Source organism: Macaca fascicularis, chromosome 6 (assembly GCF_037993035.2).
Source record: "Macaca fascicularis isolate 582-1 chromosome 6, T2T-MFA8v1.1".
Lineage (NCBI taxonomy): Eukaryota > Metazoa > Chordata > Mammalia > Primates > Cercopithecidae > Macaca > Macaca fascicularis.
Genome location: NC_088380.1, coordinates 27,541,205 through 27,564,729, shown reverse-complemented (window position 1 = coordinate 27,564,729; position 23,525 = coordinate 27,541,205). Strand labels below are relative to the sequence as shown.

The 23,525-nt window shown below is 33.8% G+C and overlaps 1 protein-coding gene across 2 annotated transcripts in view; it reads left to right on the top strand.

Moving 5' to 3' along the window:
- Positions 1–23,525, top strand: part of CDH9 (cadherin 9) — a 165,129-nt gene that overhangs the window by 45,276 nt on the left and 96,328 nt on the right. For both annotated transcript variants that reach the window (XR_012414515.1, XM_005556631.4), the window contains exon 2: positions 4,945–5,221. Coding sequence is in view for 1 of the 2 variants with exons in the window: in XM_005556631.4 (XP_005556688.2) it covers positions 4,994–5,221 (228 nt within the window). In the remaining variant the exon portion in view is untranslated. The remainder of the gene's footprint in view (positions 1–4,944; positions 5,222–23,525) is intronic.

The window sequence follows — 23,525 nt, the reverse complement described above, 5'->3', positions numbered from 1 at the left end:
CTATTTCACTGCTCCCCAATTTTACATTCTGTAAAACACTAGAACATAAATACAATTTAGCCAAGTACTTTTCTACTTTATAACAAGGATACCCTTTTCTCAAGTTTCTAATAACATGTTCCCCGTTTCCATCTGGAAGTTCACTAGAATGGCATTTACTGTCCATATTTCTATCAACATTCTGTTCCATGTTACCACGTTATTTAGATATTCTTTTTTTTTTTTTTTTTTTTTTTTGAGTCGGAATTTCACCCTTGCTGCCCAGGCTGCAGTGCAATGGCATGATCTCGGCTCACTGCAACTTCCTCCTCCTGGGTTCAAGTGATTCTCCTGCCTTAGCCTCCCGAGTAGCTGGGATTACAGGCATGCGCCACTATGCCAGGCTAATTTTGTATTTTTAGTAGAGACAGGGTTTCTCCATGTTGATCAGGCTGGTCTCGAACTCTTGACCTCAGATGATCCACCTGCCTCGGCCTTCTAATGTGCTAGGGTTACAGGTTTGAGCCACCACTCCTGGCTATTATTTAGATATTCTTCAAGAAGATTAAGCATTTCTCGATTGTTCTCTTTTCTTTCTGTGACCTCACCAGAATCATCCTCAATGATCTATTCACAGCAATGCAGACTTTTTCTAGCATGCACCTTAAAACTCCCTCAGCCTTTACCTATTATTACCCAGTTCCAAAGCCACTTCCACATTTTTAGATATTTGTTATAGTAGCAAACCACTTCTGGTATTAATCTTAGTTTGTGCTGCTATAACAAATTATGGTTTACTAGGTGGCTTATAAACAGCAGAAATTTATTTCTCACAGTGCTGAAGCCTGGGAAGTCTAACATCAAGCAAGGCATGGCAGATTTAGTGTCTGGTGAGGGTCAGTTTCCTGGTTCATAGATGGCCATTGTTCTGCTGTGTCTTCACATGATCAAAAGGCAAGAGAACCCTCTCATGTCTCTTACAAGGGCACCATCTCATTCATAAGAGCTCTACCTCTGTGAAATAATCACCTCCCAATGGCTCCATTCCTATTAGTATCACCTTGAGCAGGGTCCCTCAACCCCCAGTCTGCAAACCAGTACTGGTCCATGGTCTGTTAGGGACCAGACTGCACAGCAGGAGGTGAGCAGCAGGCAGGAGAGCATTACCACTTGAGCTCTGCCTCTTTTGAGATCAGCAGCAGCATTCGATTCCCATTGGAGTGCAAACCCTATTGTGAGCTGCGCATGTGAGGGATCTAGGTTGCGCGCTGCTTATGTGAATCCAATGCCTGATGATACATACATACATTTGTACATATGCGTTTATATATTTATCTGTATATGTATCCATATGTATATGCAATATATATGTGTGTGTGTACGTATTCAAGTTATAGTATAAAATCATTAGAACCACTTTGCTCCCTATTTTTAATTATGCCCAAATGGTATTAGTGATAGAAGTATAAAAATTACTTCTTTATTTTGACCAAGAATAAGAAAAGAATGGATTCTTTATTTTTCCAATAGATCTGCTTTTCTCCTGATATAAATGACACTCAAGAAATCACTCAGTCATCCACCTAGTTCATAAATAATCTAGAAGTTATACCTTATATTTATTTTTTCTTCACCCTCCATAACCAATATATAAGATGATAATATCTATGTTTTTGAATATCTACATATGTGAATTAGATCCACATATTAGGTCTGATTTCCCAGAAACAAACCCTGAGACAAGGGTTTGTGTGTAATTGATTGGTTGAAAATTTTGTTCCAGGTAAGAAATTGCAGGATTAATTGGAGTAATAGGACACGGATGGAAAAGAAGCCAAACAAAGGCATCAAAGTCCCAGCTTCATTACGATTCTGTAGGAAAGCTCTAGAATGTAAATAGTATGTTGGGTTTCATACTTCGGCACCTGTTACATACTGGCAATGGGATATTATAGATGTTTGTAAACTTGGAGGCACATTAGGCATCCTGTCCATGTGGGCAAAGTGGTTCCAGTAGCCAAGGGAACTTGTTCAAAGACAGTTGCAGGTGCAGACCATTATAAGCAAAGACATAGAAAAACTGTAGTGTATGTAGTGTGGGTGTGTGGCCACATTAAAGGATGAAAGGGAATCTGAGCAGCGTTTCAGTGTCTACTTCAAACCACTTCTCTATATGCCTTCATCATCTCATACTGGACTAGAGTAATAGACCCTAACTGATCTCTCTCTTAACCAAATCCCTTTCCTGCCCTCTAACCTATTTTCTAGTCTGTGCCAGATTGATCTTTTCTAAACATATGTTAAAATTTTCCAACTGCTTTCAATCGCACCGAAAATGAATGAGAATTTCTTACTGTAGTTTATAGATGCCTATGGGATCCTAGCACCTGCCTAAGTCTATTGCCCCATCTAATAAAACTAGATTGTTCCACTCAAAGGCCTACGTTCTACACAAAATGGGCATCATAGTTAGAACTGACCCCAGAAAATAAAGAATACCCTTTGATTTCTCTGGCAAGGCTTATAAGCAAGGTCAATGATCAAAACAAATTCTACCAGTGGGAAGAAACCAGGGTCAACAGTGCGGTCAACGAAGGAATTTGTTGTATCACAATGAGATGACAGTTATCCTTGAGATTCTCTGACTGTTCATTTTCCACTACAGCATCATTGAGCTACAAAACAGTGTATTCTGGGTCAGTGACCACTAGGTGTTACTCTTCCATTACACATTTTTCTAAGCATTATTTAACATTGTAAATTTCTGATATCTAATTCAGGGTTTTATATTGGCTGTGGTCAAATTTACCAATTATTCCATAGTTTACAGGATTACAAATAGCCACATAAAGGCTGATGATAATAACCATAACCTGAGATTTTGGCATTGAAAAATGGTGTAATTTTGGATTATTGTAATTCTGGAGTTTAATCATATGTATGTATTAAGAGTAGCATATATTTGTAACCATATGTTTGTATTAAGAGCTAAGAGTGACCAATTTTTAAAATAATAGATATGGAAATTAAGGTACATAGATGTGTTGGACAGAATCTGTAGCTCTGGACCATAGCAAGAATCTATAATACCACCTCTCACTTACCATTCTCCTTTCTGCTGAGTTGGACCTATATCTCTATGCCTATAGTAGGGGCAACCATGCTTGATGATGACAATGATAATGATGATGCTTGTGATGATCATGATGATAATGCTAATATGCTGAGTTGTGTGCTAGCACTGTGCTAACTCTTCTACAGGTATTGTCTTATATTAAAAATGGTGTTTAAGACTGTGTATCTGAAACCTGGTTCTAATACTTATTACCTGTATGATTTTTGTCATGCTACTTAAATTCATCATGCCTCAGATTTGCTATCTTCAAAATAAAATAAGTCATTGTAATGTACAAGACTATTACTTTGTATTGATAAAAGTTTAAAATACAATTAACAACACCACCTTGTGGATCGGTACCAATTAAGACCAAGTGATATAGGTCGGTATTCGAAAATATCACAGATACTAAGGCAAAAATCCAAGCTAGATCCTTATATTTGACCTTTATACCTTGTTATTCCCATTACTGAATTCATAGATGCTTGGTCCAACACTGGGTTTCTGGCTTAAATCAGGTAAATGGGAGCCCATTCCCAGGATTTTTAAAACTCCAATTAGAAAAGACTATCAGTTGCTTTCTGAAATTGAAGATTTCAAATATGAGTTCAGGAGATATTATCACTCACACAATTTATTCAGGTTGAGGAGGTTTAGTCAGGGTGAGAGATAAAATGAGAGAGAGAGAGAGAGAGAGAGAGAGAGAGAGAGAGAGAGAGACAGAGAAGAGCAAAAGAATATAATACTCAAGCCCCTAATTCTAATTTTCATAATAAGGAAATGCCCAAGTGCTTCTTTGCTCCTTTTATTATTTTCTTTTCAACACTTAATTTGATTTTATAACCCAATGACATTTTTGCCTACTAGTTTGAGATTAGTTTCCATTGCTTAATAGATCATAGCCATTGTCATCTTACATCTTCTAAATTAAATATCATACAAATTAAAACCAATTTGATGACAAATAAAACTAATTCTGCAATATCAAATGAACTATGACCCTCATACAAGAATAATCAACTTATTATATTAACAGGGAGATGTTATTTCAAAATTCTGGATCAGATTATTCTATAGATAACATGCGTTATCTAATTTTGCAATACCAACTTTGTATGCTATTTTTTTTCTTATTATTTAGGAAAATAAATTTGTTCTTAATTACCATGTAAAATGTTTTTATTTAGAGCATGTACTCCTCAGTCTCAAATAAATTTGAGTGTCCTACTAGATTAATTGTTGGAAAAATAGTTATTGATTGGAAAAGATCGACATGGTGCTAAATATTGCAAGACACAATCCTGAGTATATTAGGTACCATATCATTTGCCTTGAGGCAACATTTCAACCTGATGGAGGAGAAGGATTATAAAGAGGAAGATAGGGAGCAGAGTAGAAAAACCGTTTACTAAAAATGATGGATTATGGGAAGTTCTCTTTAAAATATGTAATTTCATATATGTATGTATATGCTAATAAACATTCTACTTTTATTAGTCTTAAGGACTATGGGACATTTGCTGTGATAATTTGCATACTGTAGAGCTTATTTTTCAAAATATTTAGTGTTTTAAATTACAAAAATATTAATACGTATCTGATTGTTTTATAGTAATCTTAAATTAGCTGCTAAATTCCTGCTTAGTCTACTTGAGCTATGTATGTCTTTCCACTTATCTATGTGATAAATGAGTTTTTCATGACCGTTCACTGATGTAGAAATATAATGTACATATAGTACATAAGAAAATTTAAATAATGTCTGGAATAAGTTTTTCGGTATACACGTTCTGGGAAAGTGAAACTCAAGCTAATACAGTCATTTTTTTTTTCTCCTTACTCTCTAGGAAAAACAAACAATACATTGAATTTGACAACCAGCTGAAGTTGCAGATAATGAGGACTTACCATTGTATACCATTACTCATCTGGACCTATATGTTCCATACAGTTGATACCATCCTATTACAAGAAAAACCTAACAGTTATTTATCAAGCAAAAAGATAGTGGGTCTGACAAAAGATGATGGCAAAATGCTACGTCGCACCAAGCGTGGCTGGATGTGGAATCAGTTCTTCTTATTGGAAGAGTACACAGGTACTGACACACAATATGTAGGCAAGGTAAGAATTTTTGTATGAGAAATCTAAAAGCTGAAAGTGACAGCTATTTAATTTTTACAGTAAGTTTTCACATCACTAGTGATTATTAAAAATATTTAACTAATTATGTTCAGAAGGTGTGATATTGCAAATTATTTTAGTGGGGAAGAACAAGGGACCATATTTGGATTCTAAATGTAAATCAATTATCAATAATAAGCATAAACTACTAAGTCATATGTGGATGGATGTGATTCATTATTAATCAGCTAGATATTATTTAATCATATGTGTATTATCTAAATAAAACTCTCCTTGAAATCTGTTGATAAATAGTTTATCATAATTAGGAATAGTATACTGTGCATGAGAAATAAAGTAATTCCAGATGTTTCTATTTCTTAATATCAGCTAGGGTGAGCTTCCTGCTTGTAATCTAGACGTAAGTGTTTAAGGCAGAAGGATAAAGACAAGATTAAAAAAGGAGAAAGAAGACACTATCTTTAAGAAGATATGCTTCTGTGTTAGCAGAAGCAAAGTTGCTCATTAGCAATAAGAAGCACACAATAATAGAGAATATGTAACTCCCTTCTTGTGTTCAATTTAGAGGAAGCAGATTCATTGCCTCTCTTTCATTGGTGTTTAGAGACTTCTTTTTCTTTAGCTCATTATCTCTCTAATTTTCTTTCTTTAGTGGCATGACCTTTCTGACATCCATAATTTTCTATATATCTATCATCCTTTTCCTTACCAATCACATTCATACTATTATAAACTCAGGACAATTCTTTTGTTAAGTATAATTATTCCCAATTTACACCTGCTGCTGAAGTATGTTAAAATTTTTACAACAAAACAGTTTTAAATGCTAGCAGTCTACAGATCATAATTTTTTTTTTTGAGTCATGTCATATATGTACTTGGAGGGACTGTAATGATTTGCGTATTGTTTGACTCACTGACACCACCAGGCACATAAATTAGAGCAGGCTAACAATGAAAAAAAAAAAAAAAAAAAAAAAAAAAAAAAAAAAAAAGAAAGAAAAACATCCAAGTACCTAATATCACAAATGTCATTCTTGTACCTTTTAAAACAGAAATACATTTGCTCTGTGAAATTGCCAAAATTTTGATCTAATTCCTCCTTGCGTGTGTGGGCCAATCAAATGCAGCCTCCTTTATCAGAAGCCTATTATTTCCTCTTCTTTTGAAATTTATCTTTTCTGATTCCATAGGTCATGCTCATTCCACCCCATTCAGTTCGCTTGCTGGTTCCTTTTTGCCTGTTATTTCTTCTCAGGTTGGTCATATGGCATCCTCAGGCATCCCTCATTTAACAACACTTTTCACACTACAGTTAATAACTAACATTAGGAAATTCAAGTTCAGCAAGCAAATGTTTTTTGTCTAAGGACGTGAAATTGCCTTATGATTCTCCAAGGAAGTGTATAAAGGACACATTGAGGTCACAGGGCCTTACAGAAACAGTTTTATCCTTGGAGATTCACAAATACAGAAGAATAGCCACAGATAAAAGAGATGCTCATAATCTTAAGGCAGTTAAGGCTCTACAGCAAGCATTTATTTTAAGCTGAAAACAAAAATACTTCCCCTAAAAATTGAGTGTACATTAATTAATTTCTAAATTGACCACCATTCCTGCTCTCACATTTTAAATATACATTACGGTTTAAAATTTTGTGCACAATCATGCTTCCTTTTTAATTAATTCTATAATCTGTCATAAACAATTATGAAATATCCATGCATAGTTTTGTTTAATTACTTTTCATAATTTTTTTTTCATTTGTGTTGGAAAAATGGCATTTTGGATTTAGGCATGGACAAGTTAGGGTGTGTGATTTTTTTGCCAATTTATTCTTGACAACGAGGTTATGAACCACAAATGGAACACTCATTATAATATGAGATGTTTGGAGAAAATAAACACAATGAAACCAAAACCACCTGTCAACTATTTCTGTGTTTCCAATGGGTAATATGTATATGAAATAGACACCTCAGCAAAATAAAATACTTTTATTACTTTTTAAAGAAAAAATAAAACTCTTTCTGTTTTTTTAATAGGGACTTATCTAGGATATGCCATTACCACATAGCTAGTTCATTATAAAAGTGGGCTGGATTTCAACCACATCTTAGCTTTTACTAAGTTATTAAGGGCATTTACTCTCATTATCTTGCTTTTCTGGCTTTTGACATCACTATTTATTTGCATATACAGTGGCTGACTGGACCCTTAACTCTAAACTTAGTCAAACATATGAATTCTGATAAGGACTTAACTTCTTGAGCACCTCGCAGATTGTCTTTTTGACCACAATATTTCTGGTCTCCCCGGGTAGACCTCAATCTAGTCTTCCAGGATCCACTGCATTGGTAGCACATCCCGTAAAGAAAAGGCCTGTCGTATTCACCCTGCGCCAGGATTGGGAAGGGCTAAGTAGCTTCTAATGGGGAGAAATCTCCATGGTTTCTTTATAGTTTTATGGAAGCTAGGTATCATAGAAAATATTAATTTACAAGTGCTGTAAAATTGCATAAAATTGGGAAGACATATTTTTAGAGGTTAAAAACTGGGTTTGATCCTGAATTGAGAGAAAGCAGTTTTAGAAAAATACAGTAGTGCAGCAAAATTTAATAAATTATATACATGTATACACACAAACATGCAACTTACAAGATTTAGTCTTAATTGTGGCACACAGTAACTATTGTAATTTAGAAGTTGTTTAAACTTGCCAACCGTCAGATTCTTGTTGGGTTAATTTACATTGTCATTAAGATTTCTTTATTTCCAAATTTCTGGTCTTTTCTAAGATTTTGGAGAGGGCTGTCATTAGGGACAAAAAGAGCCAGAAAGATTTTTGTAAATATGTGCATCTGGACAAATCTAAGAGGGTGAAATTGCATGTATATAGCACAATAAAGAAAAAAAGAGGCTAGTCTAATAGTATACAGTTAGACCTTCACTGTGAAAGGTCCAGAATTCTAGGATGGGTTTTTTTTTACATATAGCATGAAATGTAAATAATCTGTTAAAAGCCTTTGTACAAATCAGTTATGAGGGGAGCACAGAACTGAAATAATGAGTTTTCTTTCATTGTTCAGGATGGATTAGAAGAGTAAGAAAATGAAGTAAGATACTTTTAATAAGGCAATACTGCAGAATTGTTATAGCATTTTAGACATTTGAAATATAGGACAAAAAAGTCAGAAATGTTGGAATATATAGCAAGTTTTTGTTTTTTGCAATAATGCAATTTGATATTTGGTTGATCATTCTTGACTGAAACTATCAGAAATTTACTAATATTGTTTTATATAATAAGGAAAACTTTGCATCATTACCCAAGAAGAAAACAAAGTCATAATAATTGTCATCTAGCTTCTCTATAACTTGAATAGGCACGTGTGACTGAATTATTTAGGTAGAATCTTAATACTGCTCAAGAGAGAAATTAAAATAACAAGAAGCATAGCAAATGTCCCTACTATTCTTTTAGAGAATCTTTGTAGCACTTTAGTTTGTTATACATAAGTTGAAAGTCCAGAATAATCCCTGCTTATCATGGATCAATAATCATTAACTACATCCCAATTAGTATTGAAAATTGAATAGATCGCTTCTCGGCCTTTTGGCTAAGATCAAGTGAGAATTGAATAGAATTTACCTATTTGATTTTAATATCTAGTTGTTAAATTACATTTATTTTATGAAGAGAAACCCAATACTCAGACACACCAGACATAGTATTTATTTTTTAAAAGGAATAAAACAGTGGTTATTTTTCACAATTGTGAAGATTCATTTAATAAATTGGAATATCAACTTAATTGACCATTACATTTTAATTTAAAAATATGTATTTAGCACTTGCTTTGTGCAGAGCAAGGAACATGGAGCTACGGAGCCACCTGTAGGTAGCCACTATTAAATAAGGTACCTTTGTTGCAGAGTTACCTCTGAAGTCTTTATAATTTTAATTTAGAAACTTTTGTTATCCCATTCTGAAATCATGAGTGTAATAATAGAATCTAGAGTGGAAAGGGATTTTAACATAGATTGAACTCTGTCTTCATGGTTACAATTGGTTTATATGTTACCTAAAGCAACGGGAAACACAATTAACAAAAGAAAAATTGGTAGGAGTCTGTTTTATATTTGATGGTGTATCAAAAGGTGGAGTGACACTCTTTCACATTTACTGGTTTGTACACTAAATATTAATATATAGCTGAAGTATATATAAAATAATGGACTTGAATAGGTTATTTTTTCTTATGCTTTTCAGGTATGGCAGTTTGAGGTGTACAAGTAACTGATGGAATAGAAACTAGAAACAGAAATAAACTCTCAAATTTATTTAAAGAGTTTTGATGAGTTGTTATAGTATATCACAGTGTTTTCCAGAATCTAAGTAAAATATGTTGATGAAAGTTTGTAAGTATCATTACTTATGGTGCAGTACATGGAGCAGTTGCTTTTGATTTGTAAATACATTATATTCCAAAATTATCTTTATGCATTAGTTGTTTATAACTCAGAACAAACAAAAAATTAAAAATTCTGACAAGACTTTAAGGACAGCATACTGAGGCATGTTTAGCCCTGAGTTCTATAAAAATTCACTGTTAACATACAGCTCCATCTTTTAATTTTCACTGCCAATACTTTATAATCACTTTGCTGGACAACTGCTTTAGCACACTAAACTTATCTTTTTCTTGACTTTATTTATACTTTTTTTTTTTTAATGATCAGAAGCAGTTTACACAATATCTCTTGAATAATCCCAATCTCTAGCACAAAAATACCTCTAAAAAATTAACTGAAATTCACTTAGGTTGAATTCAAAGTGTCCATTAGTATTCTTGCAAATTCCAGCCTATGTTCTATCTCCCCATAACTTTGTAACCTGAGTTCTAGACAACATGATATTTCTTCTTCCATACACCTGACTTTTTTTCATCATGTCCACAGACCCCTTCCCAGGGTGTATCTTACCCACTTTTTCATAATCTCATATCTGTTTTTTGTTGTTGTTGTTATTCACTCTATGTCCTACCACAACTTCTGTGCACAATCTTACATAAAACCCATTTCATTTTCCCTGGCTGGAATTATCCCTCAAAACTATGAGATCCTCTCTTAAAATCTTATTCGTAGGCCAGGCACGTGGTTCACACCTGCAATCCTAACACTTTGGGAGGTGGAGGCGGGTAAATCACGAGGTCAGGAGTTTGAGACCAGCCTTGGCAAGATGGTGAAACCCCATCTCTACTAAAAAAAATACAAGTATTAGCCAGGAGTGGTGGTGGTGCCTGTAATCCTAGCTACTCGGGAGGCTGAGGCAGGAGAATCGCTTGAACCCAGGAGGCAGAGGTTGCAGGGAGCCAAAGTCGCACCACTGGACTCTAGCCTGGGTGACAGAGCAAAATTCTATCTCAGAAAAAAACCAATCTTATTCATAGCACAAGTTCAATTATTTGGATATATCTTCTATATTGTCTCCTAGATTCTGTGACATTTGGGCTTTGAGTCTGTGTTGGAGTTATTTTCTTTCCCCAAATTTTTGACATAATAGGTTTACTCAAAATTAATAGTCAGCTGCTATTTTAAAAATCTTTATTCTTTATTAATCTGAATCCTGAGAAACTGGCCTTATGAAAAACAGAAAAAACAGAGAAAATTTTACAGAAATATGTTCCCTTTTTCTGACAAATGGTACATCAAAGCCAAACTTCCTTTGTTGTTCTTCCAATTCCTTTCCTATATTTCCATTATATCAGAGGGTTCTCATAACTGTGAAACTATTTAAAAATATTAATTGTGGTGGAAAATGGTTCTTAATATGGCTACCAAGTTGTATGTTTAATTTTTTTTTACACTTCCACCACTAATTTCAGTGTTTTTGAACTACTTCTAATATTCCAACATACTCTTCCTCATCTTCTAAACTTGCACATGATCAAATGCACCTTTATATACTCATCAACAAGGGAGAAAGGAGGAAGGAAGGGAGGAAGGAAAACAGGAAGGGTGGGAGGGAGTGAAAAACTTGCAGATGATCGAATCCACCCTTATATACTCATGAGGAAGGATGGGACGGAGGGAGGGAAATAACAAATGTCAGAAGTGACATTATCTTTAGCAGGGTATGGAGAGAGGGATGGGGAAAACTCTTTACATACAAGGCCATAAATTATGGTGATTATGATGTCACTATAAAAGCAGTATGTGCTCCCTGTTAAAAACCAGGAACATAAAATTTAAAAATAATTTTAAAAAATCTAAGATATTTATAATATCACTAAGACAAGGGTAAGTTGTCTTGTCTAAATATTTTTCTACCTATCTATTGGTTTTATTTTTAACACTGTTGATTTTCTATTGTTTTCATACCTTTTCTTTTCTCTGTCAATTCTACATTCTGGCATATTGTTTAAATGTTAGTATTAGCCATGCCATATTATGTCATATATAAAATCATAAAAAATTAAAATTTTTCCACATATTTTGTTTAGACTCTCTCCGGTTTTATACATGCAAACATGTATAAAAACATGATCCACCTGCCTCCGCCTCCCAAATTTTGTACTTGATATTTTTATTGCAGTTGGCTCTCCATATATGTGGATTCCACATATGTTTATTCAACCAACAGTAGACTGAAAATATTCAGAGAAAAATAAAAGATCGTTGCACCTTTAGTGAAAATGTACAGACTTTTTTTCTTGTCATTATTCCCTAAACAATATAGTATAACAATTGTTTACATTGTATTTAGAGGGTATTAGGTATTATAAATAATCTAGAAATGATTTAAAGTAAATAGAATGATATGCATCGGTTAAATGTAAATTCTACACCATTTTATATAGGGACTTGAGCATTTGCACATTTTGATATCTGCAGGGATTCCTGGAACCAATCACCCACGGATACCAAGGGATGATTATGTATTATACATTATCCTTGTTAAGGCTAGATTACTGGAGGGAGAATTCTCGAAATTGAAATATATGAATAGTTTTAAAGTTCTGGGTACATATTAGCCGATGGCATCTCAAAAATTTATACCACTTCTTTTCTACCAACAAAAAACCGATGTACTGACGTGGGGCATTAGTTATGCTACATATTTGTTTGTCTGGTTGTGACTGTATTTTAATGTGAAATTTAGTCCTGTATAATATTATTGTTCAATTAATTTTGAAAAAAACTGAGCACGTACGGTGTGGAGCACTATGTTAAGTCCTAGAAATAGTAGTAAATAAGATTAATTTGTCCTTATCTTAAGGAATTCCTCTATTATAAATGCAATGCTACTATTGCTCATTGCTGTGAGAAAGACCTGCTAATAGCCTCAATTCTAAAAAAGTAGAAAATTTTTTTGTGACTCAATAGACTGAATTCTTAACACATAAACTCTATTTAGCTTAATTCTGCACTAAAATCATCTCCAAATTAATAATGTGCACATGTTTGTTTGTTTAGAAACTGCCATGTTTCCTTTTTCTAATGACCAGATATTTGTACCAGATACTCACAAATATTCAAACTGTACTCAAGCAAATCTTTTATAATTTCTGCACTATAAATCCTAATAACTCATACTAAGAGTCTTATAGGAGCAGTAGTGGTATTCATGGAAAAAAATGCCTGGAAAATATTGTGAAAATATCTAACTTTCTTTAAACAAGTTTTTTTGAGGTAATTGGGGTCACTTTAGATAGACAATAATTGATTATATGCTTATTAAAATTTACTCAGTAAATATTCTAATTCATAGCCAGAACTTCCAAGGAAAGTGATTTCTAACTCATCATATCAGAAATTTATGTTAAAAACAGATGCACAAGAAAAGCTGTTCAATAATAGTGAATAAGTGAGTGACTAGGCAAATCTAAGAAGAGGCCTTTCTTTTCTACAAAAAAGAGAAAATATTTGTACATGGCTATTTTGTGAAATTTCCAACTCCCTCAATGTTTGCCAACAACAAATGTTTCTCTTGAAAAATTTTAATAATATTCTCCCGCAGATTTTTTAGATAAAACTACATTTTAAAACTACTTTGGTAAATGTTTCTTATATACTTGAATGTTTATTGCGTACTTGCTGGGTATAGTATTCTTAGGAAAAGAATTTTAGAAAAAATTATGACAATGGTGTTGTTGAATTCTCTAGCATTCCATGTTTTGTGTTTCCATATTCAAATTCTTCCTGGGAGTAAGCGTTTAAATGCTCCATTTAAAAAATTTTCTCTTTAACTCTGTCATTTTTTTTCTCATTTATTTTAATGCAGTTATCAGATACATATCCATTGACCTTTTTATATTTCTGATTAAATATTTCATCTTTATGAATACCACCCTTTATCTGTGATAATACTACTTACTTGGGGTTAACTTTGCCTGCTAAGAATTTACCCACACAACTTCTCTCATGAATGTTCTTGTGTGGTTTAACTTTTATCATTCTTTTGCTCTCAGCCTCTCTGTATAATTCTATTAAAAATCCAGCTGTAGGCCGGGCGCGGTGGCTCAAGCCTGTAATCCCAGCACTTTGGGAGGCCGAGACGGGCGGATCACGAGGTCAGGAGATCGAGACCATCCTGGCTAACCCAGTGAAACTCCGTCTCTACTAAAAAAAAAATACAAAAAACTAGCCGGGCGAGGTGGCGGGCGCCTGTACTCCCAGCTACTCGGGAGGCTGAGGCAGGAGAATGGCGTGAACCCAGGAGGCGGAGCTTGCAGTGAGCTGAGATCCGGCCACTGCACTCCAGCCTGGGCGACAGAGCGAGACTCCGTCTCAAAAAAAAAAAAAAAAAAAAAAAAAAAAAAAATTCCAGCTGTAAAGATTTATTGTCTTATAAAGAGGTCAGAGTTGGTTTATTCTTTTTGTGCAGTCTGACAATATTTGACATTTAATTGGCTTAAACTCATTCATATATAATGCCCTTATTGATATATTTGGATTTAAGTCTGTCATTTTCTTGTTTTCTGTTCCCCTCAGTTGTTCTTTATAACTTTGTTTCTGTTTTTTGTTTTGTTTTGTTTTGTGTTTTGTTTTTGTGTATCATCTTTTGGAACTGTTAAGTATTTGTTTAAACACCTATGTTTATGCTCTTTATTGGCTATTCTTAGCTATACTTCTTTGTGTTTTTATGTTTTTAGTATGTATTCAAGGCATCTCAAGATTCTTAATTTGTTACAGTATAAATTGAATTAATAATGTATGTTTTAGCATTTAATACACTCAGCTTACAATAGTATAATTTATCTTTCAAGACTTTGTTCTATTTTTGTAATATATTTTTCTTGTATATATTGTAAACTTCACAATGCATTGTTAATGCTTATTAAACAATTCATTATTTATTTAAAACTTTTAGAAATAAGGGTAATCTTTTATATTAATTTATATAAATATGTCTAGTCAGTGTTTTTCATTCTTATCTATAGTTCAGAATTTCTGTGTGACAACATTTGCCTTCACCTTGAAGGATTCTTTTAGCATTACTTGTAGTGTGGGTTTGCTGGAAACAAGTTTTCTTAGCTTTTCATTATTTGAAATATCTTTATTTCATTTTCATTTTTGAAAAATATTTTAACTGGATATAAAACCGTGAGTTAATCTGACAGTTTATTTTCCTTTTAGCACTTAAAATTGTTGTTACATTGTATTGTGAATTCTATTACTTTTAATAAAAAATTAGCCATTATTCTTATTGTTGCTGCCCTATATGTAATATGTATGTTTTTCTGGCTTCTTTTAAAGTTCTATTTATAGCTTTGCTTTCGGTATTCTTAATTTGACACCTGGGTGTGATTTTTGTTTATCCTTTTTGGAATTCACTGGCCTCCTTAGATCAGTGAATTATTTTTCATCAGAAATTTAAAATTAAATGGCCATTTTTTAAAAAAGTTATTTTTGTGTTCTTTATATCTTCCTTTTGGAAACTTCAAATACAAGTATTTCAGGGCATTTCATATTGTCTCATCATTGGAAACTATTTTTGGTTAATATAATATTGTTTCTGTGCTTAAATTTGGAAAATTTATTTTCAGATTTATTGTTTCTTATGTTTCAGTGCCTAATCTACCATTATACATTTTTAATTCAGTTATTATATTTTCAGTTCTGGGTTTCCTTTATTATCTATTATATTTTTTACAAACTTTATGACATTTCTCATTTACTTCCCCATTATTTTAGTATGCTCTATAAATTCTTCAGTATATTGATAATTATTTATAAGTCTTTGTCCCATTAAATTCAATATCAGAGTCTTCTTTAAGTCTATTTCTATTCACTACTTTTTAAAAAATTATGTGTTAGACTGTTTCTGCTTTTTTAATCTCTAGAAAGCTTAGATTATATACTAGACATTGTGAATAACACATTACAGAAATTCTATTATCTTGCTTTAAACAGTGTTGAGTTTCATCCCAGCAGGCAGTAAAATTGCACTGGATGTTACTTTGATCCTGTGTAGGTGTGGTTTTAGAAATTTCTAGGCAGACTATTATTTTGTTTATTCCCTGAGTCCTGTAGTATAACCCTTCTTAGTACAGCTTCCTTACTCTTAAGTTATTACATTACTAATGTTTCCCTCGAAATCCCAAAATGTTTACCAAGCATGTCCACCTAAAAGGAACTTGAATTTTAAACTCTTCTTCTCAGTATCTGAAGTGCTTCAAATCTCTCTCAGCTCTTGCTCGTGTCTTACTGTATACACGTTCAGTTTAGAAGTCATGCATGTGTATGTCAGTTTTAGGGCGACCTCCTCTGTGGCTTCCTCCATTCCTGGATCTTTCTCCTCTCAATTGTTAACCAATATGGCAGCCTTGAATCCTGACCCTTAGTTCTTAAACTTCATGTTTTACATGACACATGAAATGAAATATTCCCTCAAAGAAATTAATGTAGAATTCACTTTATCCCCTGTTTGCTTGTAATCCTTCCAGTCTTTGTTCACTCCTGGTTATTATTTAGTGCCATGTATATATACATGCACATACATATATATGTTTCTATATAAAATTTTAATGTAATTTGTAGAATGTTACTTATTGTTATTTTTAAAAAGGGTCAGTTATATTTGATGTCAATACCAAATTGCCTTAATTATTGAAGCATTATGGTTTCATTTGTCAGTCTGGTCATGTAGGTTCCCCAATTGTAGTCCTCCTTTAGAAGATCACTGTGACTTTCAAAGTCCTTCAGATTTTCATAAAATTATCTTGTCAGTTTCCATTAGTCTGAGAAACTGTTTGAGAGTAAAGAAACTAACATGAAATGCCTATTTAAGAAAATGTATAATCTTGCATTGAATCTTGGATTTAAATGAGGAATTGCCATAATGGTGTTACTAGAACAATGGGCATATTTGGAGATGGACTGTTTCTTCTAATGTGGAATATAATTCTATGGCTAAAATTCTTTAATTTAAATTTATAATAATACTGTGATTATATTAGACTCTTTCCTTGCTCTTAGATTGTAGATTCTGAAATCTTCATTTAGTGGTATAAACAAATAATATATCTGCAAATAAGTGAAAATAATTTTAATAAATATACTACATACAATAATACAGATGACAAAATATCTTATATATACAAATATTTATAACGATGCGAAAAAGATAAGAGAAGATATAAATTAGAGCAAAATGACTTCATAGATACTTTACAAAAGATGATATCCAAGTGGCCAGTATGCATAATAAGATGTTCAACAATTAAAAATGCTAGAAACATAAAAGGAGGTAATAAATGGAGAAATAAAGTATGCATAAAATTAGAAGACTACTTGAGCTCAGGAGTTCAAGACCAGCCTGTGCAACATGGTGAAACCTCATCTTTACCCAAAAATACACAAAATTAGACTAGTGTGGTGTCCTGAGCCTCTGGTCTCCGCTATTAAGGGAGGCTGAGGTGGGAGGATTGCTTGAGCCAATATCACACCACTGTACTCCAACAGGGGTGAGACCCTGTCTCAAATAACAAAACAAACAAATAAAAAAATAGAGGACTGTAAAATAACCTAAAGATTAAATATCATCACAATCAATATGCCTGTGTATTTCTGGTAACTTACCTGTTTCAATCTTATAGGAGGGTCATTCAAATTCTTTCAACTTCTGTACACTCTTCAGCCAGATTCACTGATTATCAATATTTCATCCAATTTGTTTCATCGCTATTTATGTTCATAAAGAGTTTATGTTAAGGTAGAAATAGTTCAGGTTTTTCATTACGTCTAGAACTTGTCCCTGCTTGAGATCTACAGAACGTTTGAAGCACTTTCAAATTCACACTAACTTGATGGAAGATTGAACTCTAATTTCTGTTTCCTCCTAATTAAATTTATGTTCATTTCCTTAGACTTCTTGACAACCTTTTTGACTAAGTTACTTGGATTTCTGTCTTGTGCATGTGAAGTTTAGACAACCACAAAACAGTTGGGCATTGTAAGAAGAGACCTGGAAGTTCCACTCTCTGTGACTCCTCTCTAAGATCGTGCCTTCCAATTTCTTACCACTGTCTCAGGCTCAAACGCTAACCTCGGTCTCCTCAGCACAATAATATTGCTTCTTTCTGTTTGAGCTCCATCTATAACAGTCTCTACTACCCACAACTGGGAATTACCCTCAGAGGGTATGACCGTCTGGTATATCATAACCAGACTCTGGTTATGATATAGGCCATAAGAAGCTTAAATTAAGGCCATAAATTTTGCAGTTCTTCCTCTTTGGTTGGTGTCCAGTGTCAATAAATTTTTGTCTATCTGTATATTTGTTTGTTTGGGTCAGACTGTCTTAATTATCCTCAATGGGTATATTTATCCAACACAACTGCTTTGTGAAGACAAAAACCTGAACACCAGGATTGCTTTTGAGAAACGCAGCACATTGTGAATATGCAGGTATCACACTAAAGCTTACAGTATTGTAATATTTAAAAATTTTTCAAATGTGCTAAGTCAAAGTAAACACTCTTGTTGTTTATCCCAAAGCTATACTTATTATTTTGGGTTCATGTTTCAATACATTAGGTAGAGAGTTTTATATTGTAGGTGATAATATGACTCATTCCCTTATTTTGATATGTTACTCTTAAGAACAATACTTTGTATATTTTGAGGTGCTCTAGCATGTTAAGAAATATGAGAGTTCACTGTTTCCTTATTAGGAAATAATTCAGATCTTCAAATGGGAATCTGCCTTGGCCTTGTGTAAATATTTTCTAATCTCTTCTTGTCTAGATCTCCCAAGTCTGTTAGAGAGTCACATCCCTGCTCTTCTGGTAACAATGTCTCAAGTGGCTGTGAGATCAGGAAGTAGCTTCCCTTCTTTCCAGGGCAATTCTGTGAGCACCTCCACTCACATGTCAATCAGAAAGTGAGGGCAGATGTCAAAGACCATAGCCTTTATCTTGTAGACTTTCTGTTCTTTTATTTTATTATATGCATATAACAGATATGGGGCTGAGGGTGGGGAAAATGGAGAGCTGTTTGTCCAAGGGTCAAAAGTGGTAGGATGGATACATTCCAGAGATCAAATGTACAGCATGGTGACTACAGTTATAATACTCTGTTGTATACTTGAAATTTGCTAAGAGAGTAGATACTGTTTCCTCAACACATGCACACACACACACACATACACACACACACAAGGGTAACTATATGTGGTGATGGATATGTTAATTAGCTTAAGTGTGCTCACTTCATAATTTACATGTATATCAAAACATCACATTGTACACCTTAAGTAGACACATTTTGTATTTGTCATTTGTATACCTCAATAAATGTTGGAAAAATCAAAATAATTTAACACTCACATCACTGTTTTGTCTTTTGTATTTTATAAACATACTCCCATCGAAGTCCATTCAGACAAGTTTATTCCTGAAAATATAGAAGCCTCACCAGCCACTTCAGTGCCTGGCACATATTCACACTCAATTCATTGTTGATTTTAATCTAGGTTTTTTGAGCACAGAACTGTAATATTCTTTATCACTATTGTAATCACTGCACTGATTAAACACAAGATAGGAAATCTAAAATGAACAGACAAATGTCTTTCAAACCTATAGAACTGCTTTATTGGAATTCTATAAAGAAAAAAAAAGCACCCATCATGTTTCTTTTACTTATTTTTCTTCATAAGTACAAGCTCATTATTTTGCTTGCTATAGATGGCCTTTTCTTTTCTTCTGTTTTGTTGTTGTTGTTGTTTGTTTGTGTGTGTGTGTGTGTGCGCGCTTTTTGTTTTTTTTTTTTAAGATGGAGTCTCACTCAGTTGCCCCTCACTGCAACCACTGTCTCCCGGGTTTAAGCGATTCTCCAGTCGCAGCTTCACAAGTAGCTGGGTATACAGCCACCCACTATCATGCCCAGCTAATTTTTGTATTTTAGTAGAGATGAGGTTTCACATGTTAGCCAGGCTGGTCTTGAACTCCTGACCTCAGGTGATCTGCCTGCCTTGACCTCCCCAAGTGTTAGGATTACAGGCATGAGCCACCACACCTGGCCATAGACAGCTTTTTCTTAATATGAATAAATGATCTTAACAAACAGAACAAAGCAGGAAAAAATTAAGTTTTAAAATATACTATGCAAAATAATTAAAATGGAGGCATATTAAATAATTAGACATTACATATTGTTTTGTTGGTATTTCACTGCATTTTAAAATATAAAAATGCATTGTAAACACTGTTTTGAATCTTAAATGTGTTAATCATATTAAAACAGAAAATGAGATAATAACACAAAAACAAAGAAAATCATTCCAAGAAATATTTATTAACACTTGCTCCCTAAGAGGTATTAGGGCAGAGAGAGAGAGACACTCAAATTGGTGATATTTCTTCTAGTTGTAATTCCTCGAAAAGCTTTGGTCATGGAAGAGGTTGAAATTGATGAATAGTATTATATAATCACATGTTTGCAATAAATTTAAATTCAGTCTTGAATTTCAAGTAACATCAGTTGTTAATATGTCTTGTGCTGCTGATCTTCAAGGAAAATCTTTTGAAAAAAAAACAACACACACACACACACACACACAAAATAAAATAGATACTAAAAGGGGGATTGCAAACTAATGTATAAAGAAAATGATAGGTTGATGCAATCAGATACCTAGTGGGACATTCCAGAGGCTAAACAGACAATTGTGGTTCAGGTTTTCCAATTTGTTAGGTCATTAACCGAAGTCATAATATAGATCTGGTATAGAGAGTACATTCAGTAGTTAATTTTAGAACTCCAATAATCAATTTAAAGTCCCACTGATACCCAGTGAACAGGTATTGCTTCCAAGTTGGATAAAAATCTATAAGACTGGGTGTGGTGGCTCACTCCAGTAATCCCAGCACTTTGGGAGGCTGAGGCAGGCAGATCATGAGGTCAGGAGTTCGAGACCAGCCTGGCCAACATGATGAAACCCCATCTCTACTAAAAATACAAAAATTAGCCGAGCGTGGCAGCGCACATTTGTAGTTGCAGCTACTTGGGAGGCTGAGGCAGCAGAATTGCTTGAACCTGGGAGGCAGAGGTTACAGTGAGCTTAGATGGTGTCACAGCACTCTAGCCTGGGTGACAGAGTGAGACTTCATCTAAAAAAAAAAAAAAAAAAATCTGAGTTTACTATTACTTTGCTACCGTTAGCATCAAAATTAAGTGTGATCATTCTTACATCTTAGTTTCTTCCTCCCACCTAAAATCTGCAACTAAAGTGCAGGAGCGGAGGACTTTTTTCAGTGTTTGACCATATGTTGTTAAAGCCTGGTAGAAACTGTTTTAATATTTCATGTCACAGGACCACTGAAAGGCATCCAGTAGAGAAAGTACAGGTGATCCTTTAACAACACTGGTTTAACTGTATATGTCCACTTGTAGGCAGACTTTCCACCCAAACTCAGATTGAAAAGTGGGAAGAGAAATCCTTATATAGGGAGGGCTGACTTTTTCGGCTAAGTTTTCTTTTAGGGGGGTTCCACAGGGCCACAGGCAGAACTTGAGTATTCTCAGATTTTGATATATGTGGATTTCCTGGAACCCATTCCCCACATATACTGAGGGACAACTGTATAAGGAAACTAGATTGCCAAAAAGCAAAATGCATTGCGTTTATTATTGATGTCTCTGCCTTTTTATGACTCCTGTGATTAATCTGGTTCTTTTGATTGCTCTTCCAAACTCTTCAATGTGGTTGCATATCAGTTGCGGCGGACAGCAGTCAATCTTTCAATGTTTCCATTTGACTTTCTTATATTAGACCCCTAACTGGTCTTATTACATCTGGTTTCCTTTTCCCCTTTGAAATAAGTTTTTTGTCCTGTCACTAGAGTACGTTTTCCCTAAATTACATATCCCAATGTTATCCTCCTCAAAGATTTTAATGTCTTTTGCATAGAGAAAATGCTCAAATACATCTAGATTGCCATTCTTTTAAAACCTTTAAAATAGGACACTCACTATTGTGAACCCCTAATCACACCAATATTTAATTTACCATTTAATCACTTCACCTTCCCAGTTTATTCATACCTTCCATTTTATTCTATGAATAGTAAATCCTGTTGAGATTTAAAAGGTGTTCATCTGATGTCACTTTTTGTGGGCCATTTTCTCACCTGCCAGTCAGTGGCTGCTGTCTCTGTGTTCCGTTGTTATGTATTTTGTAGCGTTTTTATATTTTCTTATCACATAATTGTGTGTCTGTATGTATGTTTGTGTGTGTGCATATTTGAAAGCACTTGTGTGCAGACTGAGAAAAGAAAAATTACCTAACCCCCTTATGTTTCCCATCCCCTTAGCACAGTGCAGGCATATATACACACACATGCCCAGAAACACATTTGTCAGATCAGTACAAACAGATTTCATTGTAAAGAGATTAAACTTCAGAAGCAAACATCCTAAAGCAAATCCTACATTTCAGCCATGTAGTTGATTTTAGCAACATATACAAATAATATGTTGCAAGATAATGATTCACTCTAAACTCTTTCTTTTTCTACTGTAGTTCTTATATTTAATGAATTTCATACATTGAGAGCACAATGGATTACTTAATGCTGATCCTACTAAGCAGGTATTTCTCTAAAGTTGGAAGGAAATAGTGAGAGTGAAAATATATTTCTGTAGTTAGCACTCCCCAGAGTGTAAAAATTGCCTCTTGAAAATGATGTGTTCAAGGCTATAACCTTCGTTTGTATTCTATGAGATATAATATGACCGATGAGTGAATCCTAATTTTCTCTCATGCCATTTCACTCCTGGTAATGTGTGCTTCATCTTGACCATTTTCATGGTGAATAATGCTGGAATCATAAAGTACACATTCTCTTTTCTGACTTTTTGGTCAAGGCTAGAAGCACAGGCTCCCATTTTAGCTTTGCATAAAGCTGAAAAGAAGCAGAGCTTGCATTTATGTCAAAAGGAACTTCATAGGACAAAAGGTAGCTGAAATGTGGGAATTGTGATAAGAATGGCCCCTTCTAGGTCATAAGCATTTCTAATGTTTTTACTGCTAACATTCTTTTCCCCTCTATGGATCAGAAAATTTAGAGGAAATGAGAGTTTATGTTGGTATTCAATTTGAATTATATGTGAACATCCCAGGACCATTCCTACTGTATTTACACTAGACATTTGAATCACTGTAGGACCTACAAGTTTTATAAGAAAAATCATCTTATTTATATTTATACAGGCATACAGGTCAAGGTCAATTTTGCAAAATGAGATTTTTTAAGAAAATAAATGAGGTCTAGCCTATGTAAATATATGGAAAAACATTCAGTGAAGGCAGAGCAATGAAGGTTCTGATTACAACTGCATAAATTTCAAGGGGTAGTCAATTATTCTATCATACTTCTTTGGAGTTATTGCAATCATTTTTCTATTTTCTATGCTTATTTTAGGTTAACAAGTCAACTAAATAGGATGTAACTTGAACAATAAAGCTTGATCATGAGGCAAAAATACATTGGGAGAAACATTTATACAATACATGAAATCATGTCAATCATGTGTATGTGTATATATAGATGCAATGAGGTTGTTTTTCTTCATACTTCTCAGGTTAGGAAAATTGTTAGAAAACTATAGATAAACCTAATAGGATTATTCTTTACCGTAAAATAACGTGACTTATGGTCATTTCTTTACGTAGTTACTTGAAAAAAGAATTGATCAGAAAGAATAATAATATCAATAACAATAATTTACCCTGTATATATAAAGGGAAAAATGAATAAACATTTAGTTTGG